This window comes from Amphiura filiformis, chromosome 15, assembly GCF_039555335.1.
Source record: "Amphiura filiformis chromosome 15, Afil_fr2py, whole genome shotgun sequence".
Classification (NCBI taxonomy): domain Eukaryota; kingdom Metazoa; phylum Echinodermata; class Ophiuroidea; order Amphilepidida; family Amphiuridae; genus Amphiura; species Amphiura filiformis.
Genome location: NC_092642.1, coordinates 35146180 through 35167927, shown reverse-complemented (window position 1 = coordinate 35167927; position 21748 = coordinate 35146180). Strand labels below are relative to the sequence as shown.

The 21748-nt window shown below is 37.6% G+C and overlaps 1 protein-coding gene across 1 annotated transcript; it reads right to left on the bottom strand.

Moving 5' to 3' along the window:
- Positions 1–918: 918 nt before the first annotated feature.
- On the bottom strand, positions 919–19957 carry LOC140171564 (gastric triacylglycerol lipase-like). The gene is made up of 7 exons (XM_072194840.1): positions 19485–19957; positions 8469–8586; positions 7263–7461; positions 4286–4535; positions 3126–3356; positions 1973–2041; positions 919–1169 (listed from the first exon to the last, which is right to left on the bottom strand). Exons 1-7 carry the CDS (start codon positions 19722–19724, stop codon positions 930–932), a joined length of 1347 nt encoding a protein of 448 aa, XP_072050941.1. The 5' UTR covers positions 19725–19957; the 3' UTR covers positions 919–929.
- Positions 19958–21748: the final 1791 nt, after the last annotated feature.

Sequence of the window (21748 nt, the reverse complement as noted above, 5' to 3'; positions counted from 1 at the left end):
CACTATACTATACACTGATACTATGATTTCTTTTTAAATGTACAAACTTCTAAATGCATGCAGCTCTGTATCCATCAAGCTCTGTGTCAATAGCTCAAATTTCCATCATCATAATTGGTACGCCTAACTTAAACATGTTAAAATCCCTGAGTTAGTTTTGTAACACAAATAGAAAATTGTTAAATATATTTCCATGATTACATGGCAAGGTCTGTGGAATATTAGTGTACCTCAAAATAGTCTGCCAACAATCGCCCTTCTCCCCTTTGGCCGTGTCAACAAATCTTTGCATCCTTTTTCAACGTGCCAACAAATTTTCCCTTCCCCCCTCCCCTTCTTTACACATGCCAGGTTTGGAGAACCCAAATTTAATTATCTAATTATGTAGATGTGATGTTAACATTGTATGCACCTTTTCAGGGCGTAATATCGTATGGTGCTCAAGAAATATATTCCTAAAATCTCCTGCCCACCCCTTTCGATCTGTTTAAATGTTTGCCCCTCCCCTTATAATTCACCACCGGGGTACACATAATTATTGCACCGCCTTTTGTTTTAAGGTGATACTACACCCCTTGATAAATTTGTCACTATTTTTGCATTTTTCTCAAAAAATAATAACACGCTGGTAACAAAAGTTATATTATAGGAGCATGCAAGGAATCCAGTTACTACACTAGAATTTCAGTGACTCAAGACAAGCGGTACGTTATTTATGATAAGAAAAGAGGTACCGCTAGAATGTATCTCATTTCTTAACATACATAATGAACCACTTGTCTTGAATCACTGAAATTTCAGTAAAGTAATTGGATTCCTTGCCCCTATAATATACATAACTTTTGTTACCTGTATGCAGTTATTTTTGAGAAAAATGCAAAATTAGCCACAAAATTTATCAGGGGGTGTAGTACCACCTTAAATCCTTCTCATTCGTTTGCTGCTCCCTTTAAAAGTTTTAAGATGTCTTTATAGACATAATCGACAGCATCAAAGGCCCAAATGAAATCCAGATGTCCATATGTGTCTATCTCATGTTGGTAGACGAGATTCTTCAACTGTGGTATCAGGATCTGGACGTCTTCGGGATCTGCTAAGATGTCAACACTGCCATAGAATAAAGCTACAGGAGTGTCGATTTCTGACACATTGTACACAGGTGGTTTGATCTGAAAAAGACATTTAAAAAATATCGTTATTAGAAATCAGGAAATCCATTTCAAGTGCCTCGGATCTACTTCACTCATTTATTTTAAGTATCACACGAAGAGCATTCCTCCTTTTCAGACCCATCAGTCCCATCTACATGATCTACCTATATTTCTGGGTTTGCCGTTGTTTGCGTCATGTTATGTCCTGTCCTGTCTTGCTTTCCGATGTCTTATTGTTGTGGGACTATATCTTCTTGTATTCCACGAGTTATAGCTTCCTCCATGTTCCCTCACAACTCCCTGTATGGCCTACCGTTAAGATATGCGTAATGGCGTGCATGGACTCCTTTGTATTGGGGTAAATTACACAGGCGGCATAGGACACGCAACACGGACGTACGAGGCTGGCGAAGATACAGGGCTGACAGCCCCATTCACAATACACGGTTAGCGATTATAAATGGACAATTAACATACTTGCAGTGGGGTACTTTGCAGAACCCCAACGGTTTTAGAGTAAGATAATTTTGCTTTGACACCACATAACAAATTTAGAATTGTTTGTGAAGATTTCATGATTATGTGTTAATCCAATGGCGACGTCAAAATAGCGATATCGCATCCACCATCATCTGAATTACACGTACAAATAGAGAGCTCCCTCCTCTGAAAGTCCCGATAAAAATTAAGATGTCCTTATTTGCTGGTGGAAAATCTGCGGGAAGGCACTTTTAGTTTGTGCCGAAAGTTCCAATGTCAAGGTAGCGTAGTGCCATTAGGCGAATCTTTACGGTATGTGCATGCATAGTGTAATTTCTTACCTGTCCGTAATGTGCTAGATTTCCATGAGGACCATAGTCAAACATTGCAAAATTCTTAGCATATGTCATCTGTTATCATGAAAACAAACACAAAGAAATAAAGTGATTATCCATCTTATTATAGATATTCTTTGTTGGCATTGAAATCAAAATTATGATAGTTTCTCTGAGAAACCCCATGTTTTTCACTTGATAAACTAAGTTTATCTCAGATTGAGTTTATTTAGTAATTAGATAAACTCAGTTTACTTGAGATAAACTTAATTTATCAGAAAAATGGGATTTTTCTCAGATAAAAGTTCATCAAGTGAAAATCATGGTTTTTTTTAGATAAACTAAGTTTATTACAGAAAACAAGGCAGATAAACAGGATTTTTCTGATAAACTTTGTTTTTCTGAAACTTTTATTTTCTGATAAAATGAAAAACTATAAGTTTATATCAGATAAACTTAGTTTAACTGAGAAAAACAGTTTATGAGATAAATTAAGTTTATCAAGTCATCTGAGATAAGCTAAGTTTATCTGTGATAAACTAAGTTTGTCTGTGATAAACTATATGTTTTCCACTTGATAAACTAAGTTTAACTGAAAAACTATGTTTTTTACCTGATAAACTAGGTTTTTAGATAAACTAAGTTTATTTCAGAAAACAAGGCAGATAAACAGGATTTTTCTGATAAACTTTGTTTTTCTGAAACTTTTATTTTCTGATCAAATGAAAAACTATAAGTTTATATCAGATAAACTTAGTTTAACTGAGAAAAACAAAGTTTATGAGATAAATTAAGTTTATCAAATAAGCTGAGATAAACTAAGTTTGTCTGTGATAAACTATATGTTTTTCACTTGATAAACTAGGTTTAACTGAAAAACTATGTTTCTTACCTGATAAACTAGGTTTAACTGAAAGACTGTGTTTTTCACTTGATAAACTAAGTTTATCTTCACTTTATCTTCATAACTGTACATGATGTTGGTGATTCTCTAAAATGGCCGCAGAACCTGTAATGGCTCTGTTGATAATCCTTGCATTTTAATGAACCTTTTGAGGGTTCAAGTGTGATGGTCCTCCCAGGGGAACACTTTAGAACACTTTTGGAACCTTTTTTCCTAAGAGAACCAATCTAAGAGAACCAAGATAACGACTATTACCTGACCCCAGTGCTCAACAGTCCATATGGACGTGCCTCCTAGTCCATCCGCAGTATAAACTGGAATTCGTGAAGCGTTCATATGCTGACAGCTATACCCAGCCATAAGATAAAATATATCTTCACAAAGTGTCACTGTGATGTCATTGTCGCATACGGTGTTTGCAAATATATCCGCCATTATAGGAAAATTGGGCATAAAATCATACAGGTGAAGTAGGTCCAAAGTTTCCTATAATGAAAGTAAAAAACATGATCAAACGTTATAAAAATAGGCCTACGACTCGTAGGCCTACTCGTATTGCCTGTTACAATTATATATTATAATGATCAAGTTATACGCTGAAAGCTGCATCTGATGATGATGAGGAGCCAGGAGACAACCATAAAATACGATGGTGATGAAGATGAAGATGAAGATGGAGAAGAAGATGGAGATGAAGAAGATGGAGATGGAGATGAAGATGATCTTTATCTTCATCTCCATCTCTTATCTCCATCTCCATCATCCTTTTCGTCTTCGTCTTTATCTTCATCATCATCACCATTTTCATATTCGTCTTCATCTTCATCTGCATCTTCATATCCAGCATTATCTTCATATCCATCATTATCTTCATCTCCATCTCCATCTTCTTCATCTCCATCTTCATCTCCATCATCGTCTTTGTCTTCGTCTTCATCTCCATCTCCATCGCCATCGCCATCTTCTTCATCTCCATCTTCATCTCCATCATCGTCTTCGTCCTTGTCTTCATCTTCATCGGATGGAGATGAAGATGATGATGCAGATGCAGATGAAAATGGTGATGAAGATGAAGATAAAGACGAAGACGAAGATGATGTGGAGATGGAGATAGTGATCGATAGAGATGGCGATGAAGATGGAGATGAAGATGAAGATGATGATGGTGATGGTGATGGTAATGGTGATGATGGAGATGGAGATGGAGACGAAGATGAAGATGGAGATGATGATGGTGACGATCGACGGCGGTGGTGATAAAAGTGGGCCAATGTACATCATAACAATGCAACTTTGTTTATGCCCATTACAATCAACTAATTTTTTTTTGGTCAAAACTCCCACTCCCCCTGGTGTAGATATTGAATGGTCCCTAATGTAAAGAAATAAAGTCTGTCCATAGGCCTATTACTTACCACGATGGGTATGTACACATCAGGATACGCGATTTGACGCACAGGGCTGGGCATATAAGTGGTGTTAGCGACAGGTCCCAGGCCTACAAACAGGTTGATTTTACTCTGCAGGTCTTTGCTGATGGACAACCCAGCAAATGCCATTGTAGTGCCTTGTGAATGGCCGATGTATGATATCTGTTTATGGCCTGTTGTATTGAGGATGAAATCCACCATGCCTGGAAGGTCATATTTACCCATTTCATCCCAACTGTATAAGATAAATAAGAACGTAGGTTTAAAATTAAACATTTATATACCAGACATCCCCTCATTCACACAACTCGTGAATGTTGTATTTCGGTAACCACTTGTGCTATCTTCAGTAGATAACATTACTGTGCTATCTTCAGTAGAAAGCATGTGAGCTGTATCTTCAGTAGATAATAATGTGCGATCCTCCAAATATGTTATGTACGCAGTGATGCAAGTTGTGTCTGCCGTAGGCGCTATACAGGATGGTCCAAAAACACAGGTACTCAATTTCAAAGGCTATTTTGTTTTTAATTCTATCAATTTATTATTTTCAAATTAATGTTGCATAATTTGAAAGAACGTCAATATGAGAGTATTTTGTGAAAAATTCAAATTGAAATATGATTTAATATGATTCACATATCAAAGGGTGAACGCTATAGTTTGTTCACATGTAAGCATATGGAATGTGACAGTCATTATTTTAATTTAATATGAAGTAAAGTTGCAGTACTGTAAAGCCACCTGAAAACACATTTTATTGGAATGACTATGCAAGAGCTGGAGCTGGACTCCTAAATTTTTATGATATTGTAGTTGAAATTTGTGTAATGTATTATTTATTATAAATGTGCAATATTTATGTTTTGATTTCACTTGTCTCGGTGGGTTGGAGGGGTCACACCCCTGGGTGCAGCTGACATGCTTTGTATGTGTATTTTTGATGTATTTTAGCCAGTTATGTAAATAAATAAAATAAATAAATAAATTTGCAGTAACAAAATGCCTGCATTTTGTCATAAAATGTGCATAAGGCAACGAAAAAAACCCACCCTGTTTTACGGGCGGACGGACTTTTCAAGTAGGGTCGGTCGATCGGATTTTTTATTTTCTGGATGCTAAAATAACCCTAAAATATCTGGCAAAAAGTTGATGATTTTTTGCAAACATAGTTTCAAAATTTCAGTCAAAATCAATCAATTTTGGCCACCATTTTACATGATTTTAGCAAAACCAATAGCATAATTTCTAATTATTTTAGAAATAAGCTAATAACAAACAAAATAGGGTTATAACATAAATTATGTCAAAAACGGGTTTTCTGAAAAATTATATTTTTACCACCTTGCAATGCTGAAACATATAAAAAATTTAAAAAAAATGCAGAGTGAGCCAACATCGTGTGCGCATTTCCCGAAAATAACCGAACAGATTTTTATAGGCCTATACTCTTAATTCTGCGGTCTTGAATTTTGAATAATGCATTTTTAGCTGTCTTTTGTTTAAACTGTTTGTCTCATTTCTAACAAGTCACGTAAATTTCCGTGTATTTTATTTTTACCGTCCCATTTGAAAATTCTTACATGATGTTCAGCAGCCAATAGTCGTACGTACGTGTGGACAAACTACTGAATTGTGATTCTTTGACTTAAAACTATATATAGGCCACAATTTTAAATTGAAATTATTTTTCAGTTGTATTGTTCTTTAATAGCGACAACAACAATCAAGACACGGACTTTAAATTGGGTATGGTACCGTTGTTTTTGGACCACACTGTTGAAAGCACGTTTGCTATCTTCAGTAGACAACATCGTGTGTTATCGTCAGAAAGCATTGTTATCTGCGGGATATTATATGTGTGCGATCATCAAAAGATTATTGTCGCGTGTGGTCCTGCGTATTTTCAGTAGGCCTAAACAGCATTTTATCTATAGTAGCCTAATTTTGGCTGTCATCAGATGATACTATCTTTGGTATCTTCGGAAGGTAGCGCTTGCACAGTTGCGCTGTCTTTAGAAGATAACGTTTGGTGAGCACTGCACTGTCCTCAGAAGATGCTTGTGCTATATAAGGCCGTATAAAATTAATGTTTTGGTTCTCGTCCAGAGGATTTTCATGAATTGATGAGGGAGGGAGGTGTTTTTTTTTTTTTTTTTTCCCAATGTAAAATTAGCTTTGTCAGTAGTTTTCGGTCTTCTCCAACAGTGCTCGAGGAAACGATGAGGGCCCTTTTTTTTTTTTTTTTTTTTTTCTGAGGGATAAACCCCCTAGAGTACCACAAAAAGACTTTGAAGTGGTGCTTGTTCTCTAATAAACTTATTTATATGTATGAAGATTTCATAAATCATTTCAAAGTCTAAAAAAATTGAAAAATATAAAAAATCTTTCGATGTATGTTTTTTGTTTGTTTGTCAGAGAGGAAGACAAAGGAAAAGCGACATGCAGACAGAGGCGGAGAGACAGGTGTACTGTACATATAGGTGGGGGAGAGAGAGACATACGAGAGGCGAGGGAAGGAGAGAGGCGGGGGGAATCAGATAGAGACAGAGCGCCACGCATGTCAGAACGGTTAGGTAAAACTTTATCCATTCCTGGGTGCCATATGAGCAACCCCTTTGTAAAATATCACCACCCGTACGAACTACGTTCTAACAGTATGTACAGAGTAGTCCGACGAATAGGACCTGTTTTTTTTCTCAGTTACCAACTATCACTGCTCAGGCTCTGATTGCTCAAGAAAGATTGAACGCGAAAGTCCAGTGACCACGCCGCCCGAGCGATGGTCACTGGACTTTCGCGATTCGTCTTTCTTGCGCCATAGATATGAGATAGTGGTCATAGTCTGAGGTGAATATTGTCTGGGAAATAAGAAAAAAAGGTCCTACACGTCGGACTAGTACAGAGACAGATAAAGAGGGAACGGAAACATGCCAATCATTTAAAAGGTCTCCTTATTTACCTCCAGTACCAAAACTCCCTCTGACTTGGTTTCAGAGACTGATGTTTTTTGCTGTAGGTATTGCCTCGTACGTTACCAAGCCACACATCATAACCGGCATCAGCGAGGATAAAAGCCAGGCTCTCATTGGCCAGATTGTTAACCCAGTGAGTTGAAGTACCCAATAAACCATGTTGTAAGAGAACGGCTGGTCTTGGTTCTGACATAAGAAAAAAATTAGTTCTAACATTTTACGATTATCTGCAGGATATAATTAAATGTATTATACATTGGCCTATATACTTCTACTGCTCAGTGCCAGAAATGGGTAAGTGCAATAGCTGTCGTGTGTAGATGAGTACAATATACTGTGTGTAAATTGCCAGATGTTCACAGGGCAGCTAAATTGCACTGAGCTAAAGAGCTAAGAAGTCAGTATCCCGGATGGAAGAAAATTCCAAAGTGCACTGGCAATTCTTTCACAAGTTTATGCATGGTTTATGAGCTTATACTTATAGCGGGGCTTAGGCCTGTACAGAGTTTGGAAAAATAAATAGGTAATGTTCTACATGTATCGTATTTAAATGGAAATTTACCATGCAGAGTAGGGCATATGTGGAGTATCGTATGGAACTACAGTGTCTGGAACATCATGATTTACACCGGGGGCACTTAACACAGATGACCATACGGGTATGTTCCCCCGGAAAGACCCCCTTTTTGGATTTCGCAGCTCCGAAAGACCCCCTATATTTGACCAAAATAGAGCTCCGAAAGACCCTTGAATTTTATAATTTCAGCTCTAAAAGACCCCAAAATTGCCCATTCCTCATATTTCTGGGGTTTTTCCAGGTGATTTTCAACCAGAAAGCCAAGAAAGACCCTTGAATTTGATTGTTCGCAGCTCCGAAAGTCCCCATTTTACTTGTTCGCAGCCCGTTCGCAGCTCCGAAAGACCCCCCCCCCCCGTTACCCATGTGACCGGTACGCCGCGCCGTCAGCTCCCAAAGACCCACCCACCACCTCAAAATTCCGGGGGAACATACCCACCAAAATTTTTGATGTGCCCTCTCCCCCCCCGGATTTACATTGGTCATGTTGGGGTTGGTGAATAAAGCGCGGCAAAGTTAATTTTCAGAAAATAACTTCTTCGTTATTCAGTGCATTATTTTCCCATTATCAGTCAAAATGCAGACTTACGAATTAAAGAAATAAAGACAAACTTACCCGTGGTATCCCCGTCATGTTTACCATGTGGTATTCTCTGCATACCAAGAAGGAAGCCATCTTTAGTCGGGACCTCAAATTCTTGCACTGGATAGCCTTTACTGCTTATTAGCCCACTCTGAAATCAAAATAATAATAACAATGTCACACAAAATGAATTTAACTTTACTTCCTTTTTGTTATATTTTACCTCAAATTTCCTCCCTTTCTCCCCCTATAGTTCCCGTTTTCCAATATTACATTTGCTTTTTTATTTTTATTTTATTTTTTCTTGTTCTTTCTTTTTCTTTCTATCATTCTTTCTGGGAGGAAAAGCCGACGATCAATTGAAAATTTTGACCTTTCATATTGAAGATATGGATTTTTCTTCAATACGAAAGGTCAAAATTTTCAATTGATCGTCGGCTTTTCATCCCACCTACATACACTTTAAGTATAAATCATCAGATTTATAAAGTTTACTTCAAAAATTTCAATTTTTAATCATTTGCCATAAAATGTGTATTACAATACATTGTGAATTTAAAAAAAAAAATTTAGGACATTCTCCGTATTCAAAATGCAATTCGATATGTCTGATGTGCTCCAATGTCCCACAATAAATACTGTCCAAACGTTCATACCCCATCCCTTAATGGTGTATTTTTAAAAGTGTGCGTATGGGGATGGGTGGGGTAGCTGAATCCACCAATCCTTCAACTGTGTGATACGCACGGTCACCGGGTTGTGCTTTTGGGGTGAGGGTAGGGTATCGACTGTTCGACAAAGTTTTCGGCTCGCTTCGATCAAAGAATTATTTCTAGTGGCTAGAATACTTTGCTTCGATTGGTATTGGTATCTCATTGGCTAATAACCTAATCGCTGTAGCTCAGCGATGTAATTAAATTAAGATATGAGTTGTATTTTAAAATACCCTATTGTTGAATGTCGGACAAATTTAGCTTGATTGACACTTTCTCTATCATGTCTATAGAATTGAAAACTTAAGTGACCGCCACTTGATGATATGCTTGAAATCCTGGAATATATTATTTCGTTATTTTTGAGATTTGTTAAAAACTTTTGTAAGACTTGCAGTTGAATGTGTTGAAAGAATATGATAAGCTTTAGACTGCGTATTGAAAATCCATCCTGTGTACTGAAAGCAAAAACTGACAAAAAATCGAATATTCGAATTTTCTTGAGTTGTACAACTCAAGAAAATTCGAATATTTTTGAAGGAAACTGATATGCCCTCCGTCTCTACTTACATTGTATCAAACAAAATGTTGCCACACAAATCACACTTATTCTAGTTTCCAGTTTGTTTGTGCATTATTTCTGCTTTGAACATTAATAAACCATGAACATGAAGTCTGAACAGGTAAACACGTTTTGACTTTCAGCTTTATCCATTATTTTGGTTCATTATTGTGATGAACAACCCTGGTGAGAACCTTTTGTTGGATAAGGGAATTTTCCCACGACTCTTGACTTAAAGTAAATTCATTTCGAATCAAAAATTTAACTCGGAATTTTATGAGCTCCATGAATGCGTTCAGGTTTTGTGTTCAAATTGCTCAAAGATAATGCTAGCTTCCTACTCTTTGATATTTATTCCTGCTCTAAGTTGTAACGCAACTTAACCAAATCAAATTTTCTAACAAAATTGTACACACTAATAGAGTAAAAAGTATACCAATTAAGTGGCTTTAATTTGGCCTTCATTTTGAAAAGTGTCCAATACTTATGGGGCACATGCCCCTCAGACACCACTTTCAATAATAGATTGGTGATCCAACCAATCAACCAATGGCTACGCGTCTGATAAGGGGGTAATGAGCATGTGCAGATCGTAAAAATGAGTCATTTCAGCTATAATGAATGGCAACGCCGCATTCGTAATGGAAAAGAATCGCATTTGGGGTTTTTTTTTATCGTAACAGGTGGTGTGCTTGGCCTGAGTCGCTCGGCCTATCGAACCATAGCGCAAACGAAATCGGCATGCGTGACTGTTGAAGAACTATGGACCCGCTCTACTAGATCATGGCAATTTCTGACACGAAGATATAAGGATGATGATGATGATGTGCAGGGTATGCATGATTTCCCAAAAACTAATTGACATAAATGTGTAATAGGGGGCACGTCACTGATATAAACGGGTAGTAGGCCAACTTATTGTGTTGGTACACGCTTGTGCATGCAGTGACCAATGCAACTAACTATATTGAGGCCCACTTCTTCACTATCTATGTTTGGAGCCAGTCCATGCAAATTAATTAAGGAATAGGGAAATCAAGTCGAAGATAGATGTGACCTCTACCTCCATGATGTGACTATCCATTTCCGAATTAGTCATTCAGATGTTTTATTGCATGCCTTTCTACAGTGTCCCTTCAAAAAAGCGCAACAAACAAATTGAGCTACAGACAAGATAATAAAACCGACTTGTCAAAGATATGGCTTTCGTACATTGAATAACTGTTGAAAACACATTTTAAAATATCGCACGCCACATTCGTTGGGCCCGTTTTTCTGGGACACCGTGTAGCCTATATACATGTCCGGTCTTACGTAATATTATACAAAACGCTTATTAGACAGATGATAAGAAGCATCCCAGCAGATACTAAACGTTTTTAAAACGTTTTAAGGTGGTACTACACCCCTGGGCAAATTTTTACCTATTTTTGCATTTTTCTCAAAAATTATAGCGCGTTAGTGACAAGTATAGACATGTATATCATACTATAGGGGCAAGGACTACAACTACTGCACTGGAAATTCCATATAGGGTATAATCTTCTTCCACGGTAAACCAAACAGCTTCCGTGGTAAACCTTATAGCGCCATCACTTGATGAAAGTACGTTATTAGTAGGCGTGAGTTAAAAACTATCTGGGCTAGAACTACTGCGACTGTAGGGGTGAGCTTGCCTACAGGTAAAAAAAAATACTCGTGGCGGTTATATTTAACTAGATTTCGCGGTTCTCGGGTCGGGCGCTTCTCGTGATAGGCCTATTTCTAATTACCCAAACCCGTTACCCATATACTTACCGTGACCTTTTAAACTACTATGAAATGCGTCTCTCAATGACCCAACTTGACACAACTTAATCAACTCTTGTTTGTTTTATATGTGTGATGCTTACTTCGGTAATTCGGTAGGCCTACCCATAATCTGGAAACCCATCATTCGCCTCTTCCAAGCCCTGCCCTGTTACCACATTTAGAGAAACCGAAATTAGTATCTGGACGTGGATATAGGCCGTTACTAAAGTAATGAAATCAATCGCGAGAAACGTGAACGCAAAAACGGTTATAGGCCTTACCACAACGGATAATTATGTGTTGAAAATAAGGCCTATAATTATTGGTCCGATGAGATGCACCTGTTAGTCACACTGTAATGCTTTTCCGTTGCGCGCACTGTACTCCGCGCACACTCCCGTGGATACTCCGCGATAACGCACCGCGAGCACGCAATAGTGCACCGCGTGAACGCGAACCGCGCGGACGCGAACGCGATAGCGCGCGGACAGAGGACGGACACGCCGTAATTAGTATTAAGATACACGTCTAGTTCAGGGTAACGGGCCTACTACTACGGGGATGTGCGACAGATTCGGGGTGCATTTTGTTTTATTGATGGCCCTCAATTTCATGAAAATTTGGTTTAAGAAAGATTGTTTTTATTTTTATTTTTTCAAATTAATTTGTTTCCCAAATTTTTATCGGAAAGTGTGCCATTTTTTTATTGTTACCATGGCTATTAATATAATTTTTAAATGCTATTTTTTTTATTATTATTATTAATTGAAAATCTAACATAGTATAAAATCGTATATGATGCCTTAAATTAAAGTTTAAAACGTTCTTCCAATATTAATAACTATTATTAAATAATTCCTAACATCTCGGACAACACGCCCCCTCCCCCAACACACACACCCCCACATCCCTACACCAACAACCACATGTCTACCTTGCACATCGTGCACGCGCGTCCAGCATTGTCCCGCTAAAATACACTACCCTATTACGAGCAATGGAATAGCCCGGCAATCATGCACAGTGGTTGCTCCTGGAAGGAAGATAATACCCGATGTGACGCGGTTGCTCATGGAAGACAAGAAGGATTATACCCCTTTTCGGAAATTCAGCAACTTAAGGCAAGTAGTTATTGATTTATTGATCAAATATTGGTTTTCCCTCATTTTTGACTGTAACTCCACAACTGTTGTCTGTGTTGAAATAAAATAAAATTTCCACTGTAGCAGCTGGAGTCCTTGCCCCTATAATATACATATCTTACTTGTCACCAATGCGCTATAATTTTTGAGAAAAATGCAAAAAATAGGCACACAATTTGCCAGGGGTATAGTTCCACCTTAAACGGTCTATATTTTGGGGTTTGGTTTTGGTAAAAACGTTCTAATAATATTAAATCTCGGGTTTTATAAAGACCGTCCGTTCTGAAAACGTTTTGTATGAAAACACAATACAACACCATTTTAAAAATGTTGTCAAAATGTTCTTGTAATTTTGTTTTTTAAACAATTTTCCCCATTCAAATATTTGAACGTTTAGATAACATTTTGTTAAAAAATATTTTGCAGTAAGTTCCAGATTCATTCGTTCGGCAAAAATATCGTCAAACTTTATAACAGAACGGAATTTCAACACATGAGTAATGTAGTAGGCCTACACATAATCAGAGACCTGACTGACAGCATGTGGAAGATTTTGGAAATATCTTCCACAGGGGAGTATGAATTTCAAATGGAATGAGCACATTTGGCAGCTCCATTTTCATCCACCTTCTGAGAAAGATTCAACCTGAATCTTCCACAGAGGAAGGGCGAGTTTCAAATGGAGGTACCTAACGTGTTCATTACATTTGAAATTATGCTCCCAGGTGAAAGATATTTCCAAAATCTTTCACAGGGGTCGTGTGGATTTTAAATGGAATAGCCCACATTTACTGGCCTGTCAGTCAGAGGCGGATTTAAGGAAAAGGGCCCTGTCAGCAAAATATCCTGGGGGCCCAATGGTAAAGAGTTGAAATCAGGAACGTAGGCCCCTACCTGAATTTTTGTCGGGAGGAGAGTAAGAACAAAATTTGATAGTGATCATAAGTTCGGCCCAATGTTATGAGATACGTGCGCGTAGTGCGCAAACATTCATTCCATTTCATACTATTTGAAGTAAAAGTTGATGTAGGTCTATATTATTTCGGTAAATTTTGCGCGAAGCGTGCGAAAATTTGCAATTTCACACTATTCTATACCCAATTCGAGGGTTTATTAGATTTGTGAGTGTTTAAGGAGGCTGTGTACTCTCAGACATGCATGTAGTAAAAGTGCAATAACTTTGTCATTATTCGCGCAAGACATATAAAAGTATACATTTTATGAAGGCAAGACATCAATAAATCTTAATATAAATACAGATTTGGGGTAAAAACAACAATTATGAAGAAAATCACAAAAAGTGAGTTTTGGCAATATTTGTTAGGTACATCATAACAAGAAAACACTCTTTCCAATATTTTATTTTGTTTTTAGCTCAATCTTGAGGCTCCATTCCAAAAACGTTTTTTTAATTTTTTTGATATTGGCCTTATTTTTTGAGATATTTACCATATAAGGCATCAAATTGAACTTCTTAAAATTCACAAACGCCTATTTGCACAAAATGATGCCTAAAATCGGAAATAGACCAAAATATAAAAAAATTAGAAAACCGTTTCTAGAGTCGATCATGCTTTTTACGATGATCATATTTGCTTACCTATAGATACTGTATTTATTGAGTTATCGTGTACCTAAATCGTCATTTTACCAAGAAAATGAACATTGAAATAATGGCCGTTGAAGTTTAAAGTGGTCACATTTTGCACTTTCATCGAATCTCGCAGGAGAATGCGGCAGTTTTTATTTTTCTACCTTACATTACATAAACATCGGGTAAATCCACGGCCCCTTGAGAAGTTTGAGCGAAATCTATTCATAACTTGATATTTAAATCGGGGGAAAGAACTTGGAAAAACCATAGATACTGGAAAAACCCACATTTTTTCAGCTAAAACGGAGCCATTTGGCCACTAGGTTTTTGTGCTTCCGTGGTGTTTCCATAAGATGCGCCGCGCATGCAGATAAGCGTCGCGTATGCGTAGCGTATTTGTGCGTTAACAAATTGCGCGATACGCAACGCGATGCGCTGTTGCGCGCGTGTACCCTGCTGGTACCATAGACATACCACTTATAGACCTGTAACTGCCCATCCCTAACCATGGCAGTAGGTGAAGCCACGTATCCAAGGTGATTTTGGTCGGGTGGTCGGACGCGGAGAAATAAGCGTTCATGTCTGGAACGAAAAACGCGATCGTTTGCGTGATTGCTGCGCCGTTATCGCCCGCGTCAAACGCAACATGTTCTGTAGACGCGAACATGTCTGCTTGTTTGCGTCCGGGTTGCGTCCTTGGCAAAATCGTTGCTAAGCAGTGTTGACTTCACTACGCAAACCAAAGTCATAGGTCTAGGTTCTCGTTTGTCTGGGGCTGGTACAACAAAGATTTTCTTTCCTTTTCAATTTCAAACACGAGTGGAATAGTGAAATAAAATCCTTAAAATATTGCAGTTGGAGTTTACAAATCTGGATTTTCATTCCTTGTATTTATAAAAAACATAACAAAGTACAAACATATCAAAAAAACTCAATTTTGCGAAAGAAACAATGTCTAGAGTACACAGCTGCCTTAAACGGTACTTAAAAACAAGGAATATTTTTGCTTGATAGTCAAGAAGCAAGCAAAATCCCAGATTAATGGTCATAATCTGATCTCAAGGAATACGAAGCCAATATGTTGGTACGCGTGAATTTTGACATTAGGGGGGCATGGAGTTGAAAAAAAATCTTAAATCCAGGACTTTTGTCGACAAATTAAGTTTATGACACAAATGCGCGCGAAGCGCGCGACAAATGTGGCCATTTTGAAACTAAACTGTTAAAATATGGTGCAAAAGGGGGATTTATCCCCATCCCCATACCCCTGGATCTACGCCTATGCCCCTTAGGGCCGGATTTGCCTTTTGGGGGGCCCTGGGCCCGGCCAAATTTGGAGGGCCCCAAACTCACTGTAAAGAAGGCATATATGCACTCAAGTGGCTTAGTTTAATTTGATTTACGTATAAGATTGCGGCAGAAGCATAACAATTTAGAGAGAGTCGGGCATATTTTCTTTTCGATTTTACTATGACATTTGCGGTGAAGCACGGAAAAAATGAAGGTGAATCATGCAATTTTACCCTATTTTGGCCCAAACATGGTGTTTTAGGTCTAAAAAGGAAGGTGCACAGGGCAATTGGGAGGGAGGCACATTTTGGGGGCCCTGGGTCTGGGCCCATTTAGGCTCTGTACCCAATAATATTTGACATTATGAGGTTCATGTAAAGGTATACACTGCCCAAGTGCTGAACCATGAACTGTTATTGCTTTAAATTACAATAAAAATTCCCTTTAAAAGGGAAAGCCAGCCTCAATGTAGAAGAGGTCTTGTAATTAGTTTTGGTCAATGTGAAAGGCATTTTAGGATCACGCTTACATCTACATGACAGTCCACCAAACCATCAACGATGAGAACATGCACACTGAAACAGCAGAAAACATTAATTCCTAATCTCATGTCAACTCTTTTAATTCATTACTCCAAATTGTTCTGGTCTGGTTTTTTTTGTTTTGTTGTTGTTGTTGTTGGTGGTGGTTTTTTTTTGTCTTTTCAGCTTTTTACCCACGATATCTCAATTTCCAATTTTGTAATACCAGAACTTACGAACTCAATATCTTCGCTTAGGAATGTCCGATTTCACTGCTTTCGATATACCACTTCACAAATACACTGCCGGTTTGAGTTAACTTACATGTACATTTTATTTTAAAATAACTTAATTAATTCGCAATGTATAGTTTAAGCCTACTATATTATAATAGATAGTGGCCAGCACATTTATAAAGGACTGGTTACTCACTACAATCTTCACTCTTAAACTGTGTTTTTCTGAATGTGCTGATCATGTTGATTGCTAGTCGGAAACTCCTGCGAAGCTATGGACATGGCATCTTACCTACTCCATTCTATAACAGTCTGCCTAGTGCCTTGTGGGTTTTCTCTTCAATCATTTTGTTGAATGTAATTTTATGAATCAACTAGTTATGTGTCATTTTATTTATAATAAAGAAGTTATTAAATTAATAAAGTAAGACAATTTATTTATCTATAAGTGCATGTCAAATGGGGTACATTGTTCAATACTATAGGCCTACATGCATAAATTATGCCCATATTATAGCTAGGCCCTAAAAACTTTATTTTGCATCGGATTTTTCCCGTTGAAAAGACAAAACTGATGTTTATGATAGCAACCATTTCATCAATAACATTTTGAGTCATTTGTATCCATAAAACGACACAGGAGATGACAGATAATGCCTTTCACATCAATATTGTCCATATGATCACAGATTGTTGAGAATCTGTGATATGATCCGGGATATGATGAAGATTTTGATTCTATAGATCTGTTATCAACATGATATCACGCTGTTCAGTGGTCAAGGAGTAAGGACCCCGGTCAAGGACACTGATATGACATCATAGGTGATGTCAGATTTTCTTCTGCTGACCATATGATGCTATATATTAACTATTATTGTTACATTTAGGCCTATACCTAGAACTTTTAAAGTCATAATATTAGTTCAAACATAACTTTGGTAATACTCACTCGTTTTCGTTCGTTGAAACGGCAAAACATACTTACTTTTCCTTACAAATCGAATTAAAATATTTTTAAAAAATTCAACCACAAAAAGTTTTAAACAAAAGTCATTCCAATACTAATAAAAATTAATCTCTTAAGCATACAAACACCATCCCAGAAATAGGTACCAGCCCGATGGGCTGGCGAAAAACATTTTAGGCCCCGGGGACCTATAATATTTGACCTTTGGAACTCATGAATAGTTATTGAGAAACGACGGGCCCTTTGTTTTGACATTTGGGCCCCCGGGAACTCTTGATCTTGGGTATCCGGGCCAAAATTGGCAAAATTCATACACTCATAGAAATGACTTGTTCGCCTTGTTGGCGCAATTCAAAAGGACGGTAAGTTTGGACAACTCAAAAATAGTGTAAAAGTTGCCAAAACAAAATTCATTTTAGTTATCCGAACTTAAATGCTGAAAAAGCTCAAAAGTTCCGTCAACTAATCAACTTTGTTGGCATTACTTAAAAGTTGATGTAAGTCGTTGCGTCAACTTTTTAAGTAATGCCAACTTCTGAATTCAAGTTCAGGGAACTTAGAAAAATAAACAAGGTTCAAAGAACCAATTAGTTGAGTTATTGTAACTCAAAATGTAAGTTGATGTAACTCGTTCATATTAAGTTACTGGTACTTATTGTATTGAGTTATTCCAATTTAGTACTTTGTTACTTAATTCACGTAATTGGATCATTTTCTGCACAATTAGCAGTATTCAAATATTTATTTTTGTAATCAGTGCAAAATTTTGTATACTATAGCACACCTCTAGAAAATTATGCTAACCTAGTTTCATTTTCTGAGTTGTAACAACTCAATAAGGTAAGTGCAAATGAGTGCGACCAACATAATGATATCGAGTCAGCGTTACTCAAAATTGTACGCGTTGGCATTACTCGGAAAGTTGACGCAACGACTTACATCAACTTACTGAGTAATGCCAACGAACAATTTCTATGAGTGTATCTAAGGGGAAAGACCTTCACGGTCCACATACGGGGTCCTTTGTAGTTTTAGAGCCAGCTTTGATGATACGCTTATATCGGGCCCTTGACCCATACTAGATGACCTACTTGTATTTTGAGAATGTGTAATGCACCAATTCGTAGTCCTGATTCTATAGAAATTGTATTCCCAAATATTAAATTTGGGCAGCTAGAGCCCTTGACTTTTGATCTCTTGCTGTGGCCAAAACGGGCAAAATTTAATTAAACTTTTCAAGAATCATAAATGCAGGCATAAATAGAATGTCCTCTTGCATGCCGCACGGGCATACCCACCGGACCTTTGAACCTTGCAGAAAACAATGAAAGCAAAAAAAAAAAAAAAAAAAAAAAGCGGGGGGACCTTTGGCCAAAATAACAGGGGCCTTGCCCTGGGGGCCTTGTCAGCGCTTGCTGACTTGCTGACAGCTTAAATCCGCTACTGCTGTCAGTATCCAATAACGTCATAATGATAAATAACGAGACTGAGTAACACTATTAAACAGTTAGGCTAGACCTAACTGTTTAATAGTGTTACCTATGTATATTGAGGACTGGCTTACGCCATTTTGGATGTCAATGTGAAATACACACTTAACGATTTGCGCCGGTTAGAAACTTGAAAAAAAATCTTTAAAATTTCATCAATGTATATAAAAGTGGTACCAACCGTATTGTGCTTGCTAATTTAAGACTCGGTTGAAACAAAATTAAGGATCGAAAGCATTTTAGTGTTCAAAAAGGCAAAATTATCGTCAAAGTTCTGCCGAAATCGGCACCCTTGCGAAGGGTTCAGAATTCGAATCGGGAACGAAAATATCCGATCTTTGCGATCAAAAACACAAAATTACAACTTTAAACATACTATTGGCAAAAGACATTATTACCAAACAATACAGAATAGAAAATTTGACGTCATTTTCTCAAAATATTGAAAAATTTGCTCACTAGACATCGAAAAAGTACGCAATCCAATTCCCGTTCAAACGCGTGGGAAACTGAAAGTGACTAAGTTAGGCCTATACTGGAACTATAACTTCTTGACGCAACTCAGAAATCGGAATTACTACTTCATTTGGATCCGGGCTTGGATCATTCGAGAGCTGATGCTTAGATACGCTTTTTTCATCCCAAACACGCCTAGAGTATTATAATAATACTCTAATTCTGTGTAAAAGTAAACCCCACTCTGTATAACTTAAGCCCAAATCTGAGTTGTAAATACTTACTGCGTTGTATTTGGTGTCGGGTTCATACGTTAGTTTTCCTCTCGGACTATCACACAACTTTCCTAACTTCTGGTGAAACTTCAAACTTGAATTAACAAATTCAACCCATGTATCTCTCCACGTAAAATCTGCAGATGTTCTTAGATTTTGATCCGGCTTATATGGACGAAATAGTGTGCAATTTGTGTAGGCAATAGAGAGTATGAGTATGGACAAAATGTATTGAACCGCCATAATCATAATAAGCTACTAGGGCCTATAACTTAAGTAGTCCCAGGAAAATATTTCAGTAACGCGTTACGTTGTACTTCTGTAGCCTATGTTATTAATGTTTAGCCGATCAATTAACTTCGATTAATGATTCACGATATCCTCCCTGGGCACTGCAGGCTCTATGATGTAAAGCCGGGACTGTTTGTGGTCTGTATAGGCATTTCCTTGGCATAGGCCTATTATTGGCATATCGACCTTGAGCACACATTATTTGGTGACTGCACACATTATTTGGTGACATACACACATTATATGGTGACTGGACACGTCAGATTTAAATATGAATAGGCCTATGCCTACACATTAATATCAGCTTCTTATGTAATCTCAAGCCGGCTGTTGCCATTTAGCAGTCTGGATAGGCAGTGCAGGGTTAATTGTCCACTGACTCAGACTGACTTGTAAACTTTCTTGTTTACTCAAATTCCACCCGGGCCATTTACCCATTGAAAACCGTGTAATAATAGCTAATTAGGGGTAGTTTAACCATGGAAGTACCAGAGACTCGTAAAAATTGAACGGTGGTTGCGATTCACTTCATTTTTTCACAAAAGGTAACTATTGAGTTGAGTAAGACATTTTAATATAGAAACTTTCCACAATGGGAAAGTTCAACTTGCATGGTTCTCACATAAATATCGATTCTTTGCTCTATTGCACTTTTTTTTTACTCACCCTGTAGCCGACATACAAAACAATTTAAGGGTAAATGCCCGGAGTGGCACTCAACTTTGGAAGTGACAGTACACATGGTACACGGCGCACAGTGTCGACACCCAGTATTATAAATATAAACTTAATACTCCGTTGGTGAGCGACGGGCGATTGGTATTTCACCAAACGCAAGAAAAGGAGTCCTATCTGATTGGCTAGAAATCGATCGCTAGATCGCTCAGTGGTGGAATACAAACTCAAAATGGAGAGATGTATTCAATTCGATTGAAATCAATATTCTATTATTGACGCATATAAAGAAAGTGGTAAAGTGTGTCGATAATGTACATTGTATTATAGATACAGCACCTGTATCTTACACGGGTTCCTTTATATAATTCATTTCTCAAACAGTTGAATATATCACCATTTTTAATTTTGATTTCAAAATCGTTACTTATAAAATGCAGTAAAATGTATCCACAGCAAACACCAATCTCCGCTAATTACTAAATTAGTGTATTGCATTTCGAGTTAGTGTATTGGAAACAAAACCTGGGTTTTACCTGACAACAAATCGAATTTTCTTATAATGGCAACACCATATGTGGTACTGATCATGCGCAAATCGTAGAATAGAAACTCTGCGGCAGGCTCTATGGTATCTCATATCGTGTAAATGGTATGCTTTGCCTGAGTCGCTCGACCTATCTCGAACAAAATCGCCATGCGTAGCTTTTGAAAATTCGCCGTACTATCACGGCAATTTTTGACACGAAGATATAGGGATGATCATCATCCCTATATCTTCGTGTCAAAAATTGCCGTGATAGTACGGCGAATCCTCCGGGGAATCCTCTCGTTTTTCAAAAGCTACGCATGGCGATTTTGTCTATAATAAGTCTATAATACAAGAATACAATGCACATATCGAGACACTATGCAACTTTCTTTATCTGCGTCAATAATAGAATATTGATTTAAATAGAATTGAATACATATCTATATTTTGAGTTTATACTTCACCACTGAGCGATCTAGCGATCGATTTCTAGCCAATCAGATAGGACTCCTTTTCTTACGTTCGGTGAAATACCAATCGCCCGTCGCTCACCAGCGGAGTATTAAGTTGCAGGGGAAAAATATTTATAATACAGGGTGTCGACACTGTGCGGTATGTGCCTGTCAATATGCCCCCTCTTTTGAAGTCGACTATTATACCCGATGACCCCCTTTTTTTTTAGTTGCGGGTACCCAATGATCCCTTTTTTGGTTGCTGCTATACGCAATGACCCTCTTTTTTTACTTATCCTCAAAATGCTACAAAATAATGCCGA

Bases quoted from the DNA above. Each gene is read 5' to 3' on its own strand.
- LOC140171564 (XM_072194840.1), bottom strand. From the start codon at position 19,724: ATGATTATGGCGGTTCAATACATTTTGTCCATACTCATACTCTCTATT. The intron at 7,462-8,468 runs GTAAGTTTGTCT...TTCTTATGTCAG, and splicing joins ACATGACGGGGATACCACGG to AACCAAGACCAGCCGTTCTC. The intron at 4,536-7,262 runs GTAAATAAGGAG...TATCTTATACAG, and splicing joins AGGGAGTTTTGGTACTGGAG to TTGGGATGAAATGGGTAAAT.